We start from the raw sequence: 20,033 nt of genomic DNA, 5'->3' as shown, positions 1-20,033 counted from the left end.
GTACGCAGGAAAGAACGCATTGTGCCTTCGAAAACCTGCTACCACTTTGTTACTGAGAGACCGCTATCCGTTATTGTGTGAGTTCAAGGAGCGCTGATTAGAATCCAGGGACAGGGAAGGAAAAAGTTTGTTTCCCTTCCTTGATAAAATTTGATGTTAAAAGGGGAAGTCGCACAATAGCGTAAGGGTAATACGTTTTGTGTAGCAGTCGCATTATTGTGTATGCGACTAGTCGCACAATAGCGTATACGTATTTCCTGTATTGCTGCCAAGTGTTTAAACAAAGCCGTTGAGATTGCATTGTGATATTGATGGCGTGATAGCATTGTTGTAAATATCTTAGTCGGTGCTGCCATATCTGGGAAAACGTTTATTTTTCTGCGCAGGAACAAGCTGTGTAACAGTGACCGTGTGTTGGTAGGGGTAACATGTTCCCTAGCTAGGTGTATCGTAGGACCCTTAGGGTCTAGGCGCCTGGTGTCGGCCTAGTGGCTCGGTAGTAGATACCAAAGTCTATACACACAGCAGGTGTAGTTGTTGTTTTGTGTTAGGTATCTGCTCTCAGTGTGATCGCAGCATCCAGTGATCAGTTAGCATTGTGATTGAACCGCACAGTTGTGGCATATTGTGATTGTGAACTGAGTAGTGGTGGACGAAATCACTGAAAAGGGTAAGTATTATTGGAATGCTTAAATTCTAGCAGTGCAAAGTACTCAAAAAGGGCTTAGGTTTGTGGAAGCAACCTGGTTGTTCTTCCATAGGTGTGTGGGCGCATCCTGTTAATATCGTCCACAGGTAAGTGAAACTAGCCTTGACATTCTTTCACCGATTTAAATTTCTATTGAAAAGTTTAGTGTTATTTTCCCAAGATAGGAGCCAAGCAAACGGTTGAGATATTGGATGATGTGCTGCTCTTGGAAGTGCCGATTAGGTTTGGCATGACATATTAAGCTTACTAAGTACGGTGCATATGCAACTAGGTACTGTGATATATGGTTTAAAATGACGAGAATGAGTGTGAAACCGTTTCCCAGAATTGGCAGCTTTGATAAGGAGGTATTGAACAATGTCCGAGATAGCATCTGTATGGTGCACTCTCGAAAGAAAAAGATAAAGCGTAACGATTGTTTAAAGCTATGGCGGCACGAGGGGGATACGTGGCTTAGGGGTGTGCATGCGACGCAAACAAGCGTCGCATGCACGATGCAGGGGAGTGCGCACGTTGCGTGCATGCCGCGAAATAGCACACACAGCAAGGTAGCGTTGTGGAAGGTAATGTCAGTAGTTCACGCGCACCACCACCGCCCTATGCGGATGGGGGTGAAGGTACAATCAATCTCAAAAATCATTAAAAAAAAATCGTAATAAGTAACTTATACCCTGATTTAAGTCACCCACAGGAAAATGTAATTATAGATGATGATGAATCCACCGTAAATTCAGCCATTGCCCAAGCTGTTAATCTGCAACCAGCAGGGGCAGCAGTTGAAACCGGTGAGAGTAGTGGAGAGCGTTGCAGGAGGGGGAATATTATTAGCACTTAAAGACTAAGTCCAGCAATAAAAAAAAAATGTGTTTTAAGTCACCTCTAGGACAGTAAACATTGAGATTAAGAACTGAAGCACACTATCCCCTGCAGTATATCTGCAGTGAAACTATACAGGGCATGTTTTTAAAGCAATGGATCTGATATGTAGATGATTTATTGTTGTACTCTAATTTTGTTTGTCATGTTTAATGATACTAAACTGTCATGCTTCATTTCTCATAAACAGGGCACAAGGTTGCAAAGAACAAACTACGGCCATGCCAGACCTGGGTCAAATACTTAGGACTTTGTCTAAACCCTACAACATTACTGTTAACAGCTGTTCCAATAACAGGGCAGACGAAGCTGCAAAAAGGGGCATCAGGTTTAAGAATAAATATGACTGTTGATCAAAGGGTGGTTTTTCAAACTGCTGATATGCAGAAATTAATTGAGATGCAAAATTTGTGTTCCATTCAGGAAAAGGCAGTCTGGAGATCAAAGGGATGTGAGCCAGAGTCCTCTGGACTCTGGAGAGATGCACAAGGTAAGCCAGTGGCTCCCAAGGCATATTACCCAAGCTTGGCTGAGGCAGCGCATAGTCTGACTCTGACCTGCTTGAGGAAAAACGTTGGGAAAACAATACTGTCCGAGTCATCGCACATCCCTCCGACAGACGGGCCATTTCAGGTAATACAAATTGATTTAATCCAATTACCACCCTGCAAGAATCTTAAGTATGTATTAGTTTGTGCAGAAGTGTTTTCTAATTGGATAAGAGACATATCCAGCTGCCACTAATACTGCTGTATTCACTGACAAAAAGGCTGTACAGGAGTTTGTATGAATTATTGAAAGTGATAGGGGTACTCATTTCACAGGTGATGTCTTCCAGAACATGTGTAAGTTGATGGGTAATAATAGCGTCAGGACCACCCCCCAGGCCGCGTCTTAATCTGTCCCCCTTTGAGATACTGTTTGATAAGCAACCTCATTTGATTGTAAATCCATAGGATGATTTAAAGGGTAATAACGAGGTTACTGTGGGTGTCTTATAAAAATGAGTAAGCTATTGAAACAACAACAGCAGAAATTGAAAATGTTGTCACCTGATATGCCTGAGACAAACTGTCATGATGTTGAACCTGGAGAATATGTAATGATCCGTAATTTCTTGCGTTCAGGTTGTTTGATCGTTGGGAAGGACCGTATCAGGTGCTGCTGACAAGTACGACATCTGTGAAAGTAGCCGAGAGAGATACCTGGGTCCATTACAGCCGCTGCAGAAAGGTTAATCACCTGGAGGAGATACAAAGCGGAATCGAGGCAGATAACGTGGACCTGTCGATTGCGAGCCTGTTCCGGGAGAGTTGGTGACTGCAGTGGAACACCTGAGCTAGAGAAATATACAGACCACTATTCCAGCAATGGAGTGGCGGGCTGTGATTATGGGGGGGTCTTTCTTCCTGGGTTTTTCTCATTTTAGTTTGTCTTGGGATGTCTCATTTCTGTGACAGAGGACGGAGAGGGGAGCTGATGGTGATATCAATGGAGTGGAGTTGGGAGAAGGAGCAATACAGTCACAAGGGCGGTACCTGGCCAAACCCAGTACAGTAATTGTTAAGAGATCTGTTATTCTGGAAACTCGGAGACAGTGTGAGGGTCTATCTTCTGAGGATTATTGTATGTGTGAATTTTGTGGGTCCGTAGTTGATGAGAGATGCATCCAACGGTGCCAGCCTAAGTATAACTAGTATTGGGGTGGGTATCCTTTAGAGGATTCTCATACTATGGTGGGCAAAACCAACTGACTGTTGGGTGTGTTCTCATGTGCTTCAGGGACAGCATAATGCAGGGTTAATGCCGTTCCCATTAAATGTCTCTGAGGTCTTAGAACTGCAAAGAGTGGATGCACTGGATGGAAAATTTCTTAATTCCAAACCACCTCATTTTAAACTCCACCAGTACCAAGTAGATAAATCACTTTTATGTTTAACATCACCAACTTCAATAAACCAGGAAGTTGGGAGGTGACGGGGAATAACCAGACGATGACCTTCTCACTAAGAGCTGATAGCGAACCTATAAATCTTGAACTTTTACGCACAATTAGACTAGGTGGAATACACTTCCGGTATAAATATATACTAAGTTCCACCAAACAAATGGTTGGCAGAGTACTAGAAGGGTACTGTGCCAGGGTTATAAAACCAGAAATGTGTGTTAACCAGATGGGAGAACCTGAGATCGGATCATTTGTTAGGGAAATGTGTTGGATAATCATGATGCATTCTATCCCTTATGTTCTCCCCAATGTATATTTTATATGTGGAAGGAAAGCGTATAAGTGGCTCTCTGAGTTCCGAAGGTTTTAGTTATCTGGGAAGAGTACTCCCAGAGGTTATGACCCTTACACATGGTGAAATGCTTGGTATTCATAAAAACACACCATCACCATATCTTCACACACATTATGAACATAGAGACAAAAGAAATATGATACCTGGTGATGTACGTAAAGCCACACAATTGATTAGTGAAACAACTGGCTTTCAAGTTTTAGTCGCATTGGATCCCACCAGGATTGCTCGGGGTACACTAAATTTCAGATATTATCTATTAATTTAGCAAGATCTTGAATATATCACCGAGATATATGATGACACGTTTAGGTATACAGGTAGGGAGTTGGAAGCTTATAATAAAGAACTTGTGCAACATAGACTAGTGTTAAATTATTTAACAGCTGTCACTGGAGGGTATTGTGTAACTTTGGCCACCCAATTTGGTGTAAAGTTTTGCACATAACAAACGATACTACTGACCCCAAGGAGGTGATAGACCGGAAGATGGACGAAATTCTGCAGTTAAAATGGGAATTTCTGAAGAACCATAATACTTCAGTGGCTGAAGTAGAGGAGAAAGTAGAGGAATGGGTTTCTTGGTTGAACCCAGTGAAATGGTTCTCCGGTCTAGGAGAGTGGGTCCAGGAAATAGTTGCTAGCATGGGTAAACTCCTCATCCTCATATTGGTTGTCATTTTAGTAATTGGCTTATGTGTGTGGTGTGTTCCTACTGTGATGAAGTGTGGAAAAGGTACTTCTAAAACTAACAGGGAGAATGAAATCATGATGGTGGTTAGTAGCAATAATATGGATACCAAGGTAAATGATACACTGTATTACAATACTGAACTAGAGTGTACAATCAGGTGATTGCTTAGGATTGGTCATGTATGATAAAATATTGCAAATGTTCCTTTAAACATCCCAGTTAATGTAGTCTCCATTTCCCCCACTCTACTCTTATAGGTTAGATGAGATCCCACATCCTGCCCATGGTCCCATATAGATCCGCTGAGCGCGTATAAGGTTTGTTTTACCCCTTCCCGAGGCACATTACTAACTGTTCAATGACCTAACTGTGTCATACCGTATAGGACATTAGATAATAATTTATTATGCATGACTAACTAGGATAAAATTGTGATAGCCTCTTGTTTGCTATCAAAGGGTGGACTTTCGAAGTCGAATAATTGCATGCGACCGCAATTCAACTGTTATCGGACGATTTGGTCGTCCACTATCCGATTTATGTTGGTACAATCCAAGACGCACCATTGCGTGCGCACGCCCCCAGTGTGCGCACGTAGCCACACATTCGCACAACACTAAATAGCGAATAATATACAACACTCTCACACTGACAAATACAATATTCATGCAGGGTTTAGTTAGTAATGAGAAACAGCTTCTGTATACTTCTCTGAGAAAAGTAATTAAAAAATATATACACCAGGATACTGTGAGTGTTTTACATATAAATTGAGAAGCCCCGCATACAGACAAGTATGGCTCTGGCAATTGAAATATAATCCAGACACTGATATGCACAATTGAATTTGTTTGAATGAGAAGTTGGAAACAATGGTCAGAGGTTTGCTTAAGAAGTACTGACAAGTGTATTCTAAATAGGCAGAGGAAAACCTTTGAATTAGCTATCAGACGAAGTGGCAACCGCAGTCAGCTGGGGGTCTCTACCCTGCTTGAAAGTGAACCTAGCTGCTTGTAACACCTTGCACTGTAGATTCAAAATGTTAGAAAGGAATAAAAAATATATATATATTAAATCCATCATAAATACACTGAATTGCATAACACACACATAGACTTACATGCATACACACATTAAATAAAACATATAAATATATAAAAGCACAAAACACATAAACGTACCACACATATTAGTGAAACTACGCAATATTCTTACACTTACACATTGCACACTTGCATAAAAAGGTTCCCTAGCAGTAAGGTTAATATTCAAGGTTTATTCATTATTAATTATGTAATGAAACAACTGTATTTAAGATCTCAGGTTTAGTACATGATAAGCAGACCGTGTTTGGTGCTATTCTAATCCACTGTTTATTTGCAGACTTCCGGTTCCATCGGCAAGGAGATCGCAGCAGGCATTCGCAAGATATGAATTATAGGTTAGAATGTATCTCTGTATGTAGTGTCTATTGATTAGTTAAAACATACACAAAGAAGCTGTTGGAGGCTGAACTATTACAATACAAACTGACCTATGAACTGCATCGTAACAGGAGAACCAGGAAGACAAACTAATGGGATTATGCCACCTTGTTCCATTGTATTGCCTATATCTGCAAAGGTTTATATGCAAGCTCCCTGAACCTGCTAGGGAGTCATCATATTCTTTCTGTTGATGGAGGCTTCACCTCTGATGCCGGAAATCTGGATCCAGAGCGCCTGCATAATGTATTGACTGTACCTTGTTTATGTATAATCTTTTGTGCTAATTGTATTTAGATCACAGCGTGTAACTATCTGCTTTTTGGTGAATAATATCTTTTTGTGCTTCGGAACCACAATCCAAGTCTGGAAAGCAATTATTTCTTGTGCGACTAAATGTCGCTAAATAGCGTTATAGGAGTGTATAGATAGGTAGGAATCAATAAGGGGTTTGGGTGGGTGTTGATGAGTCAGTCAGGACATTTTGATTTTATTTAGCTAGATATCACACAGCGCACAGAGTGAGCAGCTGCCTTATACACCGCAGTACTAGTGACATCCCTATAATAACCCCTGTTGTACAGAATGACTGTGGCTGCACAGGGAGCTCCCTCACATCACTGTAGTGTTGCACCATATGGCCGGTGGCCTTCCTCTCTATCTGCCACTCCGGCTTCTTGCTCTGCTTCCTCCAGCTCTTGCATTTCTCCATCTTCTTTGTGTATGTCCTCTACCACTGCTGAAAGTTCTTCTCCGAGTCATTCCTGTCATTGATCAGAGAAGCTTTTTCATGCCCCTTCCAGGCTCCCCGATGGCCACACACCCACTCCTCCCGATCACTGATTGCAGGGGCCACACTGAATGCTGCCGCCCCTAGTGTAAAGTACTGTGATCACTATCACTACCTTCCAGGATCACGTAGATTGCACGTGTTTATGTAAATTTGAGACCTAATGAGCAGTGGCATCCCTCCCTGCGGTGTCACCTGGTGCAGGGAAGGATGCTGTGCCGCAGAAAAGGAGCCGTGGTTATGTGGGAAGGGGACGTGGCCACGCAGTCCGTAGTCCCAAATCCCGTGCTTTTTATTGGGGGGGTGCAGACTGCCCTGCCCGTTAAAAAATTTAAACGTAATCATTTTTACAAATAATAATTTAACAAAATGCATATTCTGTGTTGGAGCTGTGTTGCGATCTACTGTATGTGTGTGTATGTATGTACGTATGCATGTATAACTTTATTATATATGTTTATTTGTATTTGATTCCTAGCTGATCGTTCACGTTGGCGTTTCTGGCATGGCTACAATGGTAACACTAGAGAAATGTGGTCACAACCAAGGATACCAACGACTAGACAACTGCCTGTTCAGCCCAGGGACACAGTGCTGCGTGGAAGGAGCCCCAGAATGCTTGCAGTCTGCTATTGACATGGATGTGGTGTGTAAGAAAGTAGCAGCAGCTGAACCAGATATTCAGTTTACAGTATCTATGGATGCGGGCAGGTACATTACAATAACAATGACGTTTTGAAGTTGTTTTTTTTTATTTATTTAATCCATCTCATGCTTAACTGTTAGTTTTCATTACTATGGTAATATTGTATGCGAGTCACAAAAGTTCAGCAATATATTATCTTGAGAGTTGCTCTTTTCCAAACAATTGATCAGAAACCATAGACATCTCTTAACTAAGATGAAGTGATAAGACATAACAACAACATTCCATTTGGAGGAGTTAGAGATGTTGGTACATTATCTTGTATATAAAATACATTGTCTATTTCCTTGTCTATTTGGTTATGCATTTGGACACCCCTGCACCAAATGGGATGAAACCAATGTGAGGTAGTGTAGTTGGATCCTTGCCAGGTTTTAGGGGGGGGGGTTAGGGTCCCAGATGGATCTCCCATTGTTGTACACTGGGCTGAACTTTGACCCAGGGAACCTGTTCTGGGCCTTCCCGAGTATGGATTTAGATAAGAATTTCACAGGGGGGGTGGCAATTGGTCTGGGATGCCTAACTTAATAACTTGGAAGATTTAAACCCGGGCATTGCCGGGTAAGAAATAAGTATTGTTATATTGTTTTAGTATGCATTGTCTGTATGCATTACAGAAAAACATATATTATAAGGAAACATTGAAAGGGCTTGAATACATGTCGAAACATGCAGAACATTTCAGATGTGGAGGATTTCTCAGAGAACAGTGTCGGCACAAGTGCACAGGGCTTCATCGTTGTGGCTAGTTGTTTGTTAAGCAGGTTGTAAATGACACGGCAACCTTTTTTTTTTTATGTTTTATATTAGATGACACTTTACCTTCAATGTTATGTAAAAAAAATATAAATTTATAGCAATGAAAGAGCGACTCTAAGGTCTCTCAACATAATACAAGCAGGCAGCCAAAATCCAACGTTTCAATATTTGATCCACATTGTCATCAGGGATAAGATGCAAAGAAACTGCACACCTTTTAGCCCAGAGATCACCATTTGCAAAAAAAATCAAACACCTGGGAAAAATTACAGCACACTTAGATTACATCACCACTGTGACACAATCACCAAGACAACTGGAATACAACTGAGATAAAAGAAACAGCATTAGCCAAATCTAGAAATACAAAAATAAATATACCAGAATATGCATACGAGGAATAAATTGGTATCCTATCAATAATTAGTGTTCAGTTTTTAAAAGAAAACAGAACTACATGTATACACATGTCCTAGCGAACAGTCTTTTCTTGGTAGACAAACCAGATGGGTCGTTTAGTCCCATTCTCAACCTCAGGGGGTTAAATCGTTATCTCCACTTGAAAAAATCCAAGATGGAGTCCGTAAGGTCAGTCATTGTTCCATGGAGGAAGGGGAATTTCTGGCCTCCATAGATATCAAGGATGCCTACCTCCATATTCCTATATGGAGGGGTCATCAAGAGTCTTTACAAAGGTTATGGCACACATGATCTCCCTACTAAAGAGTGGGGGTCAATGTGTTGGCTCATCTGGATGATTTGTTGCTAAGGGCACCTTCAATAGCCCTATTGCAACAACATCTTCAGATTACCATAGGCATGCTCCAGAGATTTGGTTGGATCATCAATTTTCTCAAATCAATCCTGTTTCAATGGAATTGGCTTCCATTCCTGAAGTTCAGATCTTGCAGGGGGTTCTTCGCATAGAGCCTCCTTATGTTCTGCCGGTTCTTCCTTGGGACTTGAATTTAGTTTTGGAGGCACTTCAAATGGCACATTTTGAGCCTTTGGAAACTAGAATTGCGATACCTCACTTTGAAGGTTGTCTTTCTTTTGGCCATTGCCTTGGCCAGAAGTGTATCTGAGTTAGTGGCTCGCTCTTGTAAAACTCCACTTCTCATTTTTCATGAGGATAGGGTGGTGTTACGCACAAAAACCTTCCTTTCTCCCGAAAGAGGTATTGGCTTTCCACATTAACCAGGATATCGTCCATCCAGCCTTTCGCTAGGCTTCAGTGACTAGTGAAGCTGCTTCCTTAGCACTGTTGGATGTGGTACGTGCATTACACATTTACTTGGAGTGCACTGCGTCTTTGAGGCGTATAAGTTCTTTGTTGGTATTGATTGATGCACCAAAATTAAGCTGGTCAGCCTTGAACTGATCCATCGCTAGAGGGGTCACTTCTGCCAACCGGCAGGCATAGCTGTCTTCAAATGTGATGGAAGAGATTTTACAGATTTTTACAGTGAGTAAAAGTTGTATTTTTCAGTAGTCCTCTTTTTTTTTTTTCTTCTTCAGGCAAGTCTATACGAAGTACAGGTATTTGAAGGAAGAGGATTGTATTCCCGCACCAAAGCTTTACCTAAAAAGATGCTGTATAGTCAGAATGTGGAGGTTCTTTGGAATGTGTTTGTTCCTTTTTCAAATTACATATTTAATATCTCATTATAATTGCTTAAATGTTGAGTGTGATGTAAGTCAGAAAAATTGTGATATAAATAAATTGGTTGTCCATCTACGGTACATAAATTATTCCTCCAATTATTGATGATTTCAAGTAAATATATGTTTTGCATATAAATAGGCTGTCACTGTATGTTATAAGGAGTTAGTAGTCTTGGTAGGTGAATGGTTGGTTATAAAATCCGTCATAACATTTTTTTTTTTTTTCCTTTTTTAAGTTTTTATTTTTTTTTATTTTACTTCTGTGAATATTTCTAGCTGTCTGTATGGGAAATATGTATTTGTACTTCTGTTTTATCTCAATCCTCTATTCCACCATGTTGTTCATTTTTGCATCTTCATTTTAGTACAGTGTGTAATTGTGAAATACTTCTTTTTGGTGGATGTATATATAAATTACAAGCAACGTGGTGGGGATTTCCGGTATTATGATCTTTGTATATAGTAGGATATCCCCTCTTCTGGTTATAGGGTATGTTGCCACCATGTGGTCAATATCTTACTTGAAGTAAATACTATTTTCCTTTTTATAAAAAAAAAAATTTCCCTTTTTTCTTATATACCTCTCACTGACGTAATTCTCACTTATTCAGCTGTTATAATTTTTCCAGCATGACTGTCAGTTCCAATATAATTTCAATCTATTGTACATATCTTTTTCAAGTCAAGCTGTATAAGTATTTATTAGATATAGTTGGATTTGTTAATTACCCAGTTAGGACTAGTATTGACGCTCATTCTTTGGATGTGATACGTGCCCTTAAGTGATATGACTTGGACTTCGTCCTTGCACAAGGCAAATCCTTTGTCATCTATGATGCTCACAAGGGGACTTGACCATCTTCGAAGCAGACAGTGGCTCTGTGGCTTTGAGGTGTTTCAGGCCTATGTTGCTAGTGGTCAGCCAACGCCTTCTGGACTTCAGCTCCTTCCACTTGTTCGGTGGGTGTCTCTTGGGCTGTGCATAACAGGACCTCTACGACTCAACTGTGTTGGGCTGTCAACTGGTCTTCTGTGCACACTTTTGTAAAATGTTATTTTACATTCCATTTTGATACATTTGCATCTAAGGAGGCTGGTTTTGGGTGCAGGGTGCTTCAGGCATCCACACCGCACTCTGTCCCATTATGACTGCTTTGGGACATTTCCAGTGTCCACCAGTGGATGATGGAGAAAACAACAGGATTTTTGTACTTCACACTAAATTCCATTTCAAATCCATGAGTGACGACTTATATCTCTCAAGATCTTCCATCACCAGCTTCTCATCCAGGTGTATAGGCCCTGTTTCTTGCAGCTTCTCCACAGATACAAAGTATGTAACATCAGTTACAGCCTGACCTGTGATAGACACATCAGCCCCAGTAATTTAGCACATAATGCTTGTGTAGCTTCTGGTGACCATTGCTTCGTTTTTCTTTTGAAAACTCACGTTTCAGATTTCCTTTTCCTTATATTAAATGCTTTACCTTCCACTAAATACTCCATCTACAATCACCTGTACTGGCTCCAGGCCTGTGATTTGCTGTTTGTTGATGGTGATCTAATTTTGTACTTGACTTTTTACCCCAGCAGCCATGACTTATACTGGCCCGAGGCCTGTGATTTTCTGTTTTTAATCAGTTTACATTTGGAAGCTTTATCTTTTTTTTTTTTTTCCCCATGTTTCTGACTTACATTTTCTTATACAGGTTGAGTCTCCCATATCCAAAATGCTTGGGACCAGAAGTTTTTTGGATATTACATTTTGCCATATTTCGGAATATATGCATACTGTAATGGGATCTTGGGAATGGGACCCAAGTCTAAACACAGAATGCATTTGTTTTTTATACAGAGCCTCAAGGTAGTTTTATACTATATTTTCTACCTCAGGGTCCTTAGGGATCCACAGGGATACCTTGGGGTATAGGACTTGGCTCCAGCCATGGGCACCACAGAGTTAAAATTTCTCTCCCAGGATGCACCGCGCCCCCTCCTATACCCCGCCCCCAGGCCAAGGCACCTCAGTTTTCAGTAGGTGCCCGGCCGGGAAGCTCGGTCATCGCAGAGGGGGGGCTGTGTAACAGCCCCTGAAGATCTTCAAGAGCGGCAGCATAGGACTGTCCAGCGGACGTCCATGCTACCGCTCCGACACCCCCGCCGGCGCCGACCACCGGTAGTGATCCGGGGAGCTCGGCGGGCTCTTGGGGGTTCCAGCTAGCGGAACCCCCGGGGGGCCTTGGGCTGTGGACGGATGTACGGAGGGCAGCAAAGGTAAGCAGCAGGCGTCTGCTGTAGGCGCTCGCTGAATCACAGTCCGGCGTCCCCAGGGCTGGGGGCTCCCTGGGGACTGCAGTATTGTGGAGCCAGGCGGATGCCTGCGCTCTCCACTAGACCACCAGGGATACGGGGCTGGAGCGTTGCGGAACACGCTCCAGCATCCCGGGGGGTTAATGGCCTGCCAGGGGAGGACGCCTTCCCTATAGCGCACAGGAGGCTCCTCCCCATCACTGCTGTCGGCGCCTTACATTAAGGCTTTTGGCGGGCTGAGGCAGTGATCCTCCCCAGGCCCGCCTCTCTTCATCCTCCGGCGGCCATCTTATGTGACAAGACGCTGTGGTGTCAGGGTGCGGAGCCTGGGGTGCACCTTACATACCTCTCCTCCAGTAAAGGTCAGCGTATGTAGCGCTACCACTGCCAGGCTGTAAGTCTGTGTATGTGATAGTGCAGTTAGTGCAGGGTTTTCTGCATGGTATGTGACTTTATGCTAGCGCTGTGTGCCTGACCTTTCTGTTGTCAGCCATTTTACTATCCCTATCTCTTCCTCCTGATCAGCCCTCTCAGTGCCAGTACTGTCAGGGTAGGAATTTACCTCACAGTTTTAGATATTTCTGTGAGAGGAGTGTCACATACCACTATGTCCAGTGAGGACTCTGTTAGAGGAACACCTCTCCTATTTTCCTGCTCCAGATGTAAAGCAGGTGTGGGGGAGGGGGCGGTACTCCAGGATGGGCTATGTGCTGCATGTTTGGCCATCCCTGGTACCTCTGCTGTACCCAGCACCTCTCAGGAACCACCTTGGGCTTGTTTTGCACAAGCCCTGACTGTTCTTGTAAATAGGCTTGCAGCCCCTCCTACGTTTCCACAATTGGGGTTTGCACAGCAGGCGGTAGCCTCCTGTTCTGGGAGTTCCGGGACCGATAGTAATGCAGTGCCCCCCGCAACAGGTCCTTAATCAGGCTGACCCAGGTTTGTCTGATTCTGGGGTGCGGAGCACTCAGCAGGATCAATCTAGACCTGCTAAAAGACCGTTATTGTCATATCCATCGGCTCAGGATGATGAGGATGACTGGTCGCCTGATGAGGGCGAAATTGTAGATTTTTCGGACACTGACACTCCTCAAGCAGAGGCTAAGTCTAGTATTTACATTCCAGGCCTCATACGGGCAGTCCGTGCGGCCATGGTAATTACAGACGACAACTTACCTGCAGCGCCTACTCATGCTTATTTTAAAGAGGTTAAAGGAGCTGCAGCAGTTTTCCCTCTATCTGGTCAGCTAGTTGATCACATGGAGGAGGCCTGGAAATCTCCAGGAAAAAGATTTCAACCTCACAAGCGTCTGGCACGTACTTATCCCTTTGCGAAAGATTACTTCACTAAATGGGAGTCTCCTCCTCAGGTGGATTCTCACGTTACGCGCTTAGTAAAGAGCGCAACTTTGCCTATGCTGTCTGTCTTCTCTGACGGACACTACAGACCGTTAGGTGGAGGTGTGCCTTAAGTCTATCTATTCCCTTGCTGGAGGAGCATCTAGACCAGCTATGGCTGTCTGCTGGGTGGCCCAGGCTATGGAAAGGTGGGCGGACGCTTTGGAAACATCATTTGCTTCTGAGGGTACCAGCGAACAGGTTATGTTAGTGGGTAACCTTCGGGATTCCGCTACGTACATTAACGAAGCAGCTTTGGATTTGAGCCTGCTTACTTCTAGGATTTCTGCGGCGGCTGTGGCCGCTCGACGCTCCTTGTGGTTACGTTCGTGGAGGGCGTACGCTGAATCCAAGAAAGGCTTGCAATGCTTACCCTACAATGGACAGGTCCTGTTTGGACCAGCCTTGGACAAAATAGTAGACACGTTGGCGGCTGCCAAATCTGCGTGTCTACCCTCAGCCCCGACTCCGTCTGGGTCTAAAAATCCGTCCTTTCGGCCCTATCACCCTCCGGGAAAACCTAGGGTTCAGTCCTTTCCGAGACCTTCAGGTCCCAAAAAGACCGCTAAGACCAAGAAGCAAGTTTGGAGTACCAGACGTCCAGCTGCCAAGCCGGACGACAAACCCTCAGCCTGACGGGTTGGGCCTCCCCTTGGGGGATCCCAGGGTGGGAGGCCGACTTCTGTAATATGCCCAGTGTTGGTTCAAAACCACCACAGACACTTGGGTACGGGAGGTGGTATCTCAAGGATATGCCCTCTCCTTCCGCAGAAGGCCTCCTCATCAGTTCTTTGTAACAGCAGGTCCTTCAGATCCAACGAAGGCTGTAGCGATCCAAGAGTCGGTGCGTTCTATGCTTCAAATGAGAGTAATAGAACCTGTTCCGTTATCCCTGAGAGGGACCGGATATTACTCCAACCTTTTTCTGGTTCAAAAACCAAATGGATCATACCGACCTATACTCAACCTCAAGTCCCTGAACAAGTTTTTAAGGGTCCCTCGGATCCGGATGGAGACTCTGCGTTCTATTGTTTTGCAGCCTGGGGATTTTATGGTGTCCCTGGATATTCAGGATGCTTACCTGCATATCCCCATTGCCAGTGTTCATCAGCGTTACCTCAGATTTACAGTGTTGGACCTCCATTACCAGTTTCAGGCCCTACCGTTTGGCCTTTCCACGGCTCCTCGGGTGTTCACAAAAGTAATGGCGGTCATGGCGGCACACTTGCGGTTGCAGGGAGTTCGCCTGTTACCTTACTTGGACGACTTTCTGTTGTTGGCAGGGTCGCCACAAGTCCTTTGCAGCCATCTACAACTGACAATATCGGTATTGCAGGCTCACGGCTGGATAGTGAATTGGAAGAAGTCCTCTCTAATTCCTTCTCAGAGAATGGTCCATCTCGGGGCATTGTTAGACACTCAGCAACAGAGGATCTTCTTGACGGAGGAAAAGATAGCCCTGTTGCAGTCCAAGATACGCAATGTTCTAAGCAGTCACCGAGTGTCTCTTCTCTCGGCAATGAAGTTACTGGGATCCATGGTGTCAACGTTCGACATGGTGGAGTATGCCCAGTTCCACTCCAGGCCTCTACAAATGTTGATCCTGTCCAGATGGGACAGAAATCCCCGTTGAATAAAGACGCAGTTGATCAGGCTCACTCCGGAAGTGCGCCTGTCTTTGACGTGGTGGTTACAAAAGTCTCATCTCAGCAGGGGACGTCCGTTTTGGATTTCGGGTTGGGTCCTTCTAACAACGGATGCTTGCCTTCGGGGCTGGGGCGCTGTGACAGGCCCACACGTCTTCCAGGGCCGGTGGACGTAGGAGGAATCGAACCTGCCAATCAATATATTGGAAATTCGAGCAGTGTTCAGGGCGCTGCAGCATGCAAGACCGTTCCTGCTGGGGAAACCTGTGCAGGTTCAGTCAGACAACGCCACCACGGTGGCTTACCTAAATCGTCAGGGAGGAGCTCGAAGCCGAGCTGCTCTAAGGGAGGTGTCCCGCATTCTGACTTGGGCAGAAGGCAATTTGCTGGCCATTTCGGCCGTCTTCATTCCGGGTGTGCTGAACTGGGAGGCTTACTTCCTCAGCCGCCACGATGTACACCCGGGGGAATGGTCTCTTCACCAGGAGGTGTTCCAACTCCTGGTGGACAAGTGGGGTCTTCCCAAAATAGACCTCATGGCCTCCAGACACAACCGCAAGCTGTGGGCGTACGGATCCCGAACAAGAGACGCAGGAGCTCTCCTGGTGGACGCTCTGTCGGCACGATGGAACTTCCAATTCGTGTACCTGTTCCCTCCATTCTCCCTGCTGCCTCGAGTAATTCGAAAGTTCAGGCAGGAAGGAGGCAAGATCCTGCTGGTGGCCCCTGCGTGGCCCAGAAGGAGTTGGTACTCGGATCTCCAGTGTCTATCCATCGACACTCCTTGGCTGTTACCTCAGAGGCCAGACGTATTGTCTCAGGGTCCTTGTCTCTACCCGGACCTGAGTCGGTTGAGACTTCCCTCTTGAGGTCCAAGGGTTTCTCTAGAGCAGTGGTCAATACCATGTTACATGCTCGTAAGCCGGTTTCAGCTAGAATTTACCACAGGGTATGGCATACCTATTTTGAGTGGTGTCGCCCTAAAGCGTACGATCCTCACGAGTTTAGAATATCGAGAGTGTTGGCTTTCCTTCAGGCAGGCTTGGATATAGGTCTACGCCTTGCTTCACTGAGGGTACATGTTTCTGCCCTGTCGGTTTTGTTTCAATGAAGGATTGCTATGCGGCCTGATATCCGTACCTTTATGCAGGGTGTCCTTCACATCCAGCCTCCCTATGTCCATCCTGTAGCTCCATGGGATCTGGCTGTGTGGTTCTGAAGGCGCTACAGGATCCTCCATTTGAACCTTTGGGTTCTGTGGATCTAAAACGGCTTACAGCAAAAACAGTGTTCCTTTTGGCTATTGCTTCAGCCAGAAGGGTGTCGGATTTGGGGGCTCTTTCGTGTCGTCCCCCATTTCTAATTTTTCATTCGGATAGGGCGGTACTTCATACCCGTCCCGAATTCCTTCCTAAAGTAGTTTCTAGTTTCCACATTAACGAGGAAATTGTGGTCCCAGCCTTTAATTCATCTGATCTCTGCGGATTTACGTGGACCGTACCAGTTCTTTGAGAAAATCGGACTCTTTGTTCGTCCTATATGGATTTCATAGGAGGGGTTGGCCTGCCAATAAACAGACTTTGGCACGCTGGATCTGCATGGCGATCTCTGAGGCATACACTCACGAGGGACTTACAGTGCCACCCTTGGTGAAAGCTCATTCTACAAGATCTGTGGGACCTTCGTGGGCAGCTCGACGTGGCGCCTCAGCTCTTCAGCTATGTAAGGCGGCCACGTGGTCCTCTGTCCATACTTTCGTCAAGCATTATGCCTTTGACACATTTGCTTCTCAGGATGCTTCCTTCTGGCGGCGGATTCTCCTCTCGGCACAGGAGCGTCCCCTCCCTTGAAGGATACTGCTTTGGGACATCCCCAAGGTATCCCTGTGGATCCCTAAGGACCCTGAGATAGAAAACAGGAGATATGGTAAGAACTTATCTTTGTTATCTCCGTTTCTACGAAGTCCTTAGGGTCCACAGGGCGCCCGCCCTGACGCCCTGTGCTTCCGTAGGGTGTTGTTCTGGTCACCAGTTTCTGTCTCCCTTTTCTAAGAGAATGTGAATCTTGTGTGTTCCAGACTTTCTTCTTCCTTTTTTCCTCTCTTCCGGCCTATGGCTAGATACTAAAACTGAGGTGCCTTGGCCTGGGGACGGGGTATAGGAGGGGGCCCGGTGCATCCTGGGAGAGAATTTTTAACTCTGCGGTGCCCATGGCTGGAGCCAAGCCCTATACCCCAAGGTATCCCTGTGGAACTTAAGGACTTCGTAGAAACGGAGATAACAAAGGTAAGTTCTTACCATATCTCCTGTTTTTAATAATTTTGTGCATCAAACAAAGTTTGTGTACATACATGAATTTCATGTATGTTTCACATACACCTTATAAACACAGCCAGAAGGTAATTGTATACAATATTAAGGGACAAAATTAAAAATAGTGTAGGAACAAAAAGAGGTGAAAACTACATTACTTTAGCTGTTTTTATTAATTTTGAAAGAACACCCAAAACAACTGAGGGTGGTGGGCTCTGAAACGTTGGTGACTTACAGATGTGTATACATACATCTATTCTCCGTGCACTACAAGTTGCGTTACATATAACGTGTGAGCACTGTGTGCCTCTGTAGCGCAGATCGCCTTTTCGTGCAACTTTTTACCTTCAAATTCATTTTATTCACACAGCGATGCACAAGTAGCTTCTGCTGATTAAAATTGTATGCGGCAGTGTGACGGCAGGTGTATCTGCATGAGAAATGCTACGTTAGTGTCAACTGCTGTGACATTCTAATGTAGCGTTTCGCATGCAGATACACCCGCAGTTGCACAGAGAATATAGACATGCTGCATATCATTTTAAACAGCAGAAGCTGCTTGTGCATTCTGGGTCTCATTCAGAGCCGCTCGTTCGTTCCGAGCGATGTTCGCACATCTGCGCATGCGCGAACCAGTCAGTGCGGCCGAAATTCGTGTGCTCGCAAAATAGCGAATGCCTGCTAATTTGAGTGACAGGATGAGGCGTTTGTGGGTGGTAACCAGGGGAAGGTGCTTGAAAACGGGGAGTGCCAAACGGTCAAAACGGGCGTTTTAAGGGTGTGCATAATTAACAAAGCAGCGTCATCGACCACGTCAGTTGGGTGTCTTTTAGCCAGAACTGCTCGCATGATTGCGGTAGGAAAATGCAACCACAAGAATAGCGAGCAGTTCATTCGCCTTTCGATGTACTCGTTTAATCAAATAAATAGCGGAGATGACGTATGAAGCGAGTGGCCAGGGGGCGTTTTTTCAAAATTACGACTGTGTGTTTTGTTCGCTCGTTCAGACATGGAGGCGTCAACAGACCGCAAAGAGCGAGCGGTCAATTTAAATAGCCAGCCCCTTTTTATGAACGAGCGAGCGCAAATAGCGTCCGGCTCTGAATCAGACCCTCTATTTGCATCACTATGCAAATAAGATGCATTTGAAGGTAAATAGTAACACGAATAGATGCTCGGCGCTACTGAACTACGCCCCGGCATGGCGTGACTAGAAGGGTTTTTTAATGCACAATGAGGCTAGATGTGAGGACACATTGTAATATATGCATTTTAAAGCACTTTACTGATCTTTCAATGATCACGTATATTCTATTAATAATCAGTGGGTATATTACAAACTCCTGGGTCAGCGTGCAACGCAGATACCTCTCTATAGTACTAGCCGGCAGATACCGCACCAGGCAAGTCCTTAATCACAGCTTGCAAACACTTGACCAAGTCTCTGGTCACTGTGAACAGCATGTGGCATCACAACGTCTGAAATCCCAAAGGCCGTGCGCAACTAGTTTCATCAGGGAGTGTGTGAAGATCCAGCAGTAAGGCTTAATATACCATCAAAACTAATTAGCACGTCAATCGCACTCAACACATATTGAATGCAATAATGATACAATTAAGCAGCATACAAAAAACAAATGTTACATCAAGCAATTACATTGTCACAAGTACAGCAGCATATTAACATAAACTTGTAAGGTTCCTTCAAGCATTTTGACCATGCAGACATTATAACTTAAAACATTTTAACCATGGGGGGAGCATTAGAACTAAAGATTCTGGCAAAGTAGCATTACAGCCATGTCCGGATAATGGCGCCAACATTTTCGTTTTAACAGTCACTGTTGACCTAGTGATTGTCTAAATGACTACGCAGTGTTCTCCCCATAGTATAGCTATCGACTAGTGACTATCTATCTTGCGCACCTGCTTATCTGTCTACTGGAAAGCAAAGACCTACACAACTTTTTATTCTACTTATAACAGCTAGTGTAATGGTCCATTAGCTTGCTAGTTCAACAACAGCTAGACCTTAGCAATGTCTGGTATGTGCAGGGATGTATTGTAAATACTAGATTTCCAAAGGACTTATGGTGTATACACACTGGACGGTCGTCAGCCTTAACTATATCGCCGAACGATCTCCCTGCACCTTCCTAGAGTGCTATTTGATCGATATCGATCATCCAGCACACCGCCAACGACCCGCGATCAACTATCGCAGATCCCCTATGTAACTTGGTCGATATCGACCAGGTTGGCCTGCATGCCCCATCGATGGACGATATCCTTATCATCCATACGTGCCCGTCCATCGCAGGTTGGAAGGCACCTAAAAATGCACGATAAGAACGATAACAATATGATCGTTATCGTTCATA

At 44.5% G+C, this 20,033-nt stretch overlaps 1 protein-coding gene across 1 annotated transcript in view; it reads left to right on the top strand.

The window, feature by feature from the left end:
* Nucleotides 1-20,033, top strand: part of LOC148532426 (pyroglutamyl-peptidase 1-like) — a 59,471-nt gene that overhangs the window by 34,716 nt on the left and 4,722 nt on the right. The window contains exon 4 of the mRNA XM_088467839.1: nucleotides 7,335-7,567. Within this exon, the coding sequence (XP_088323965.1) occupies nucleotides 7,335-7,567 (233 nt within the window). The remainder of the gene's footprint in view (nucleotides 1-7,334; nucleotides 7,568-20,033) is intronic.

The sequence above is a fragment of the Taudactylus pleione genome, unplaced genomic scaffold (genome assembly GCF_031769625.1).
Source record: "Taudactylus pleione unplaced genomic scaffold, aTauple2 ptg000077l, whole genome shotgun sequence".
NCBI classification, from domain to species: Eukaryota; Metazoa; Chordata; class Amphibia; order Anura; family Myobatrachidae; genus Taudactylus; species Taudactylus pleione.
This window is presented reverse-complemented; position numbering and strand designations above follow the sequence as displayed.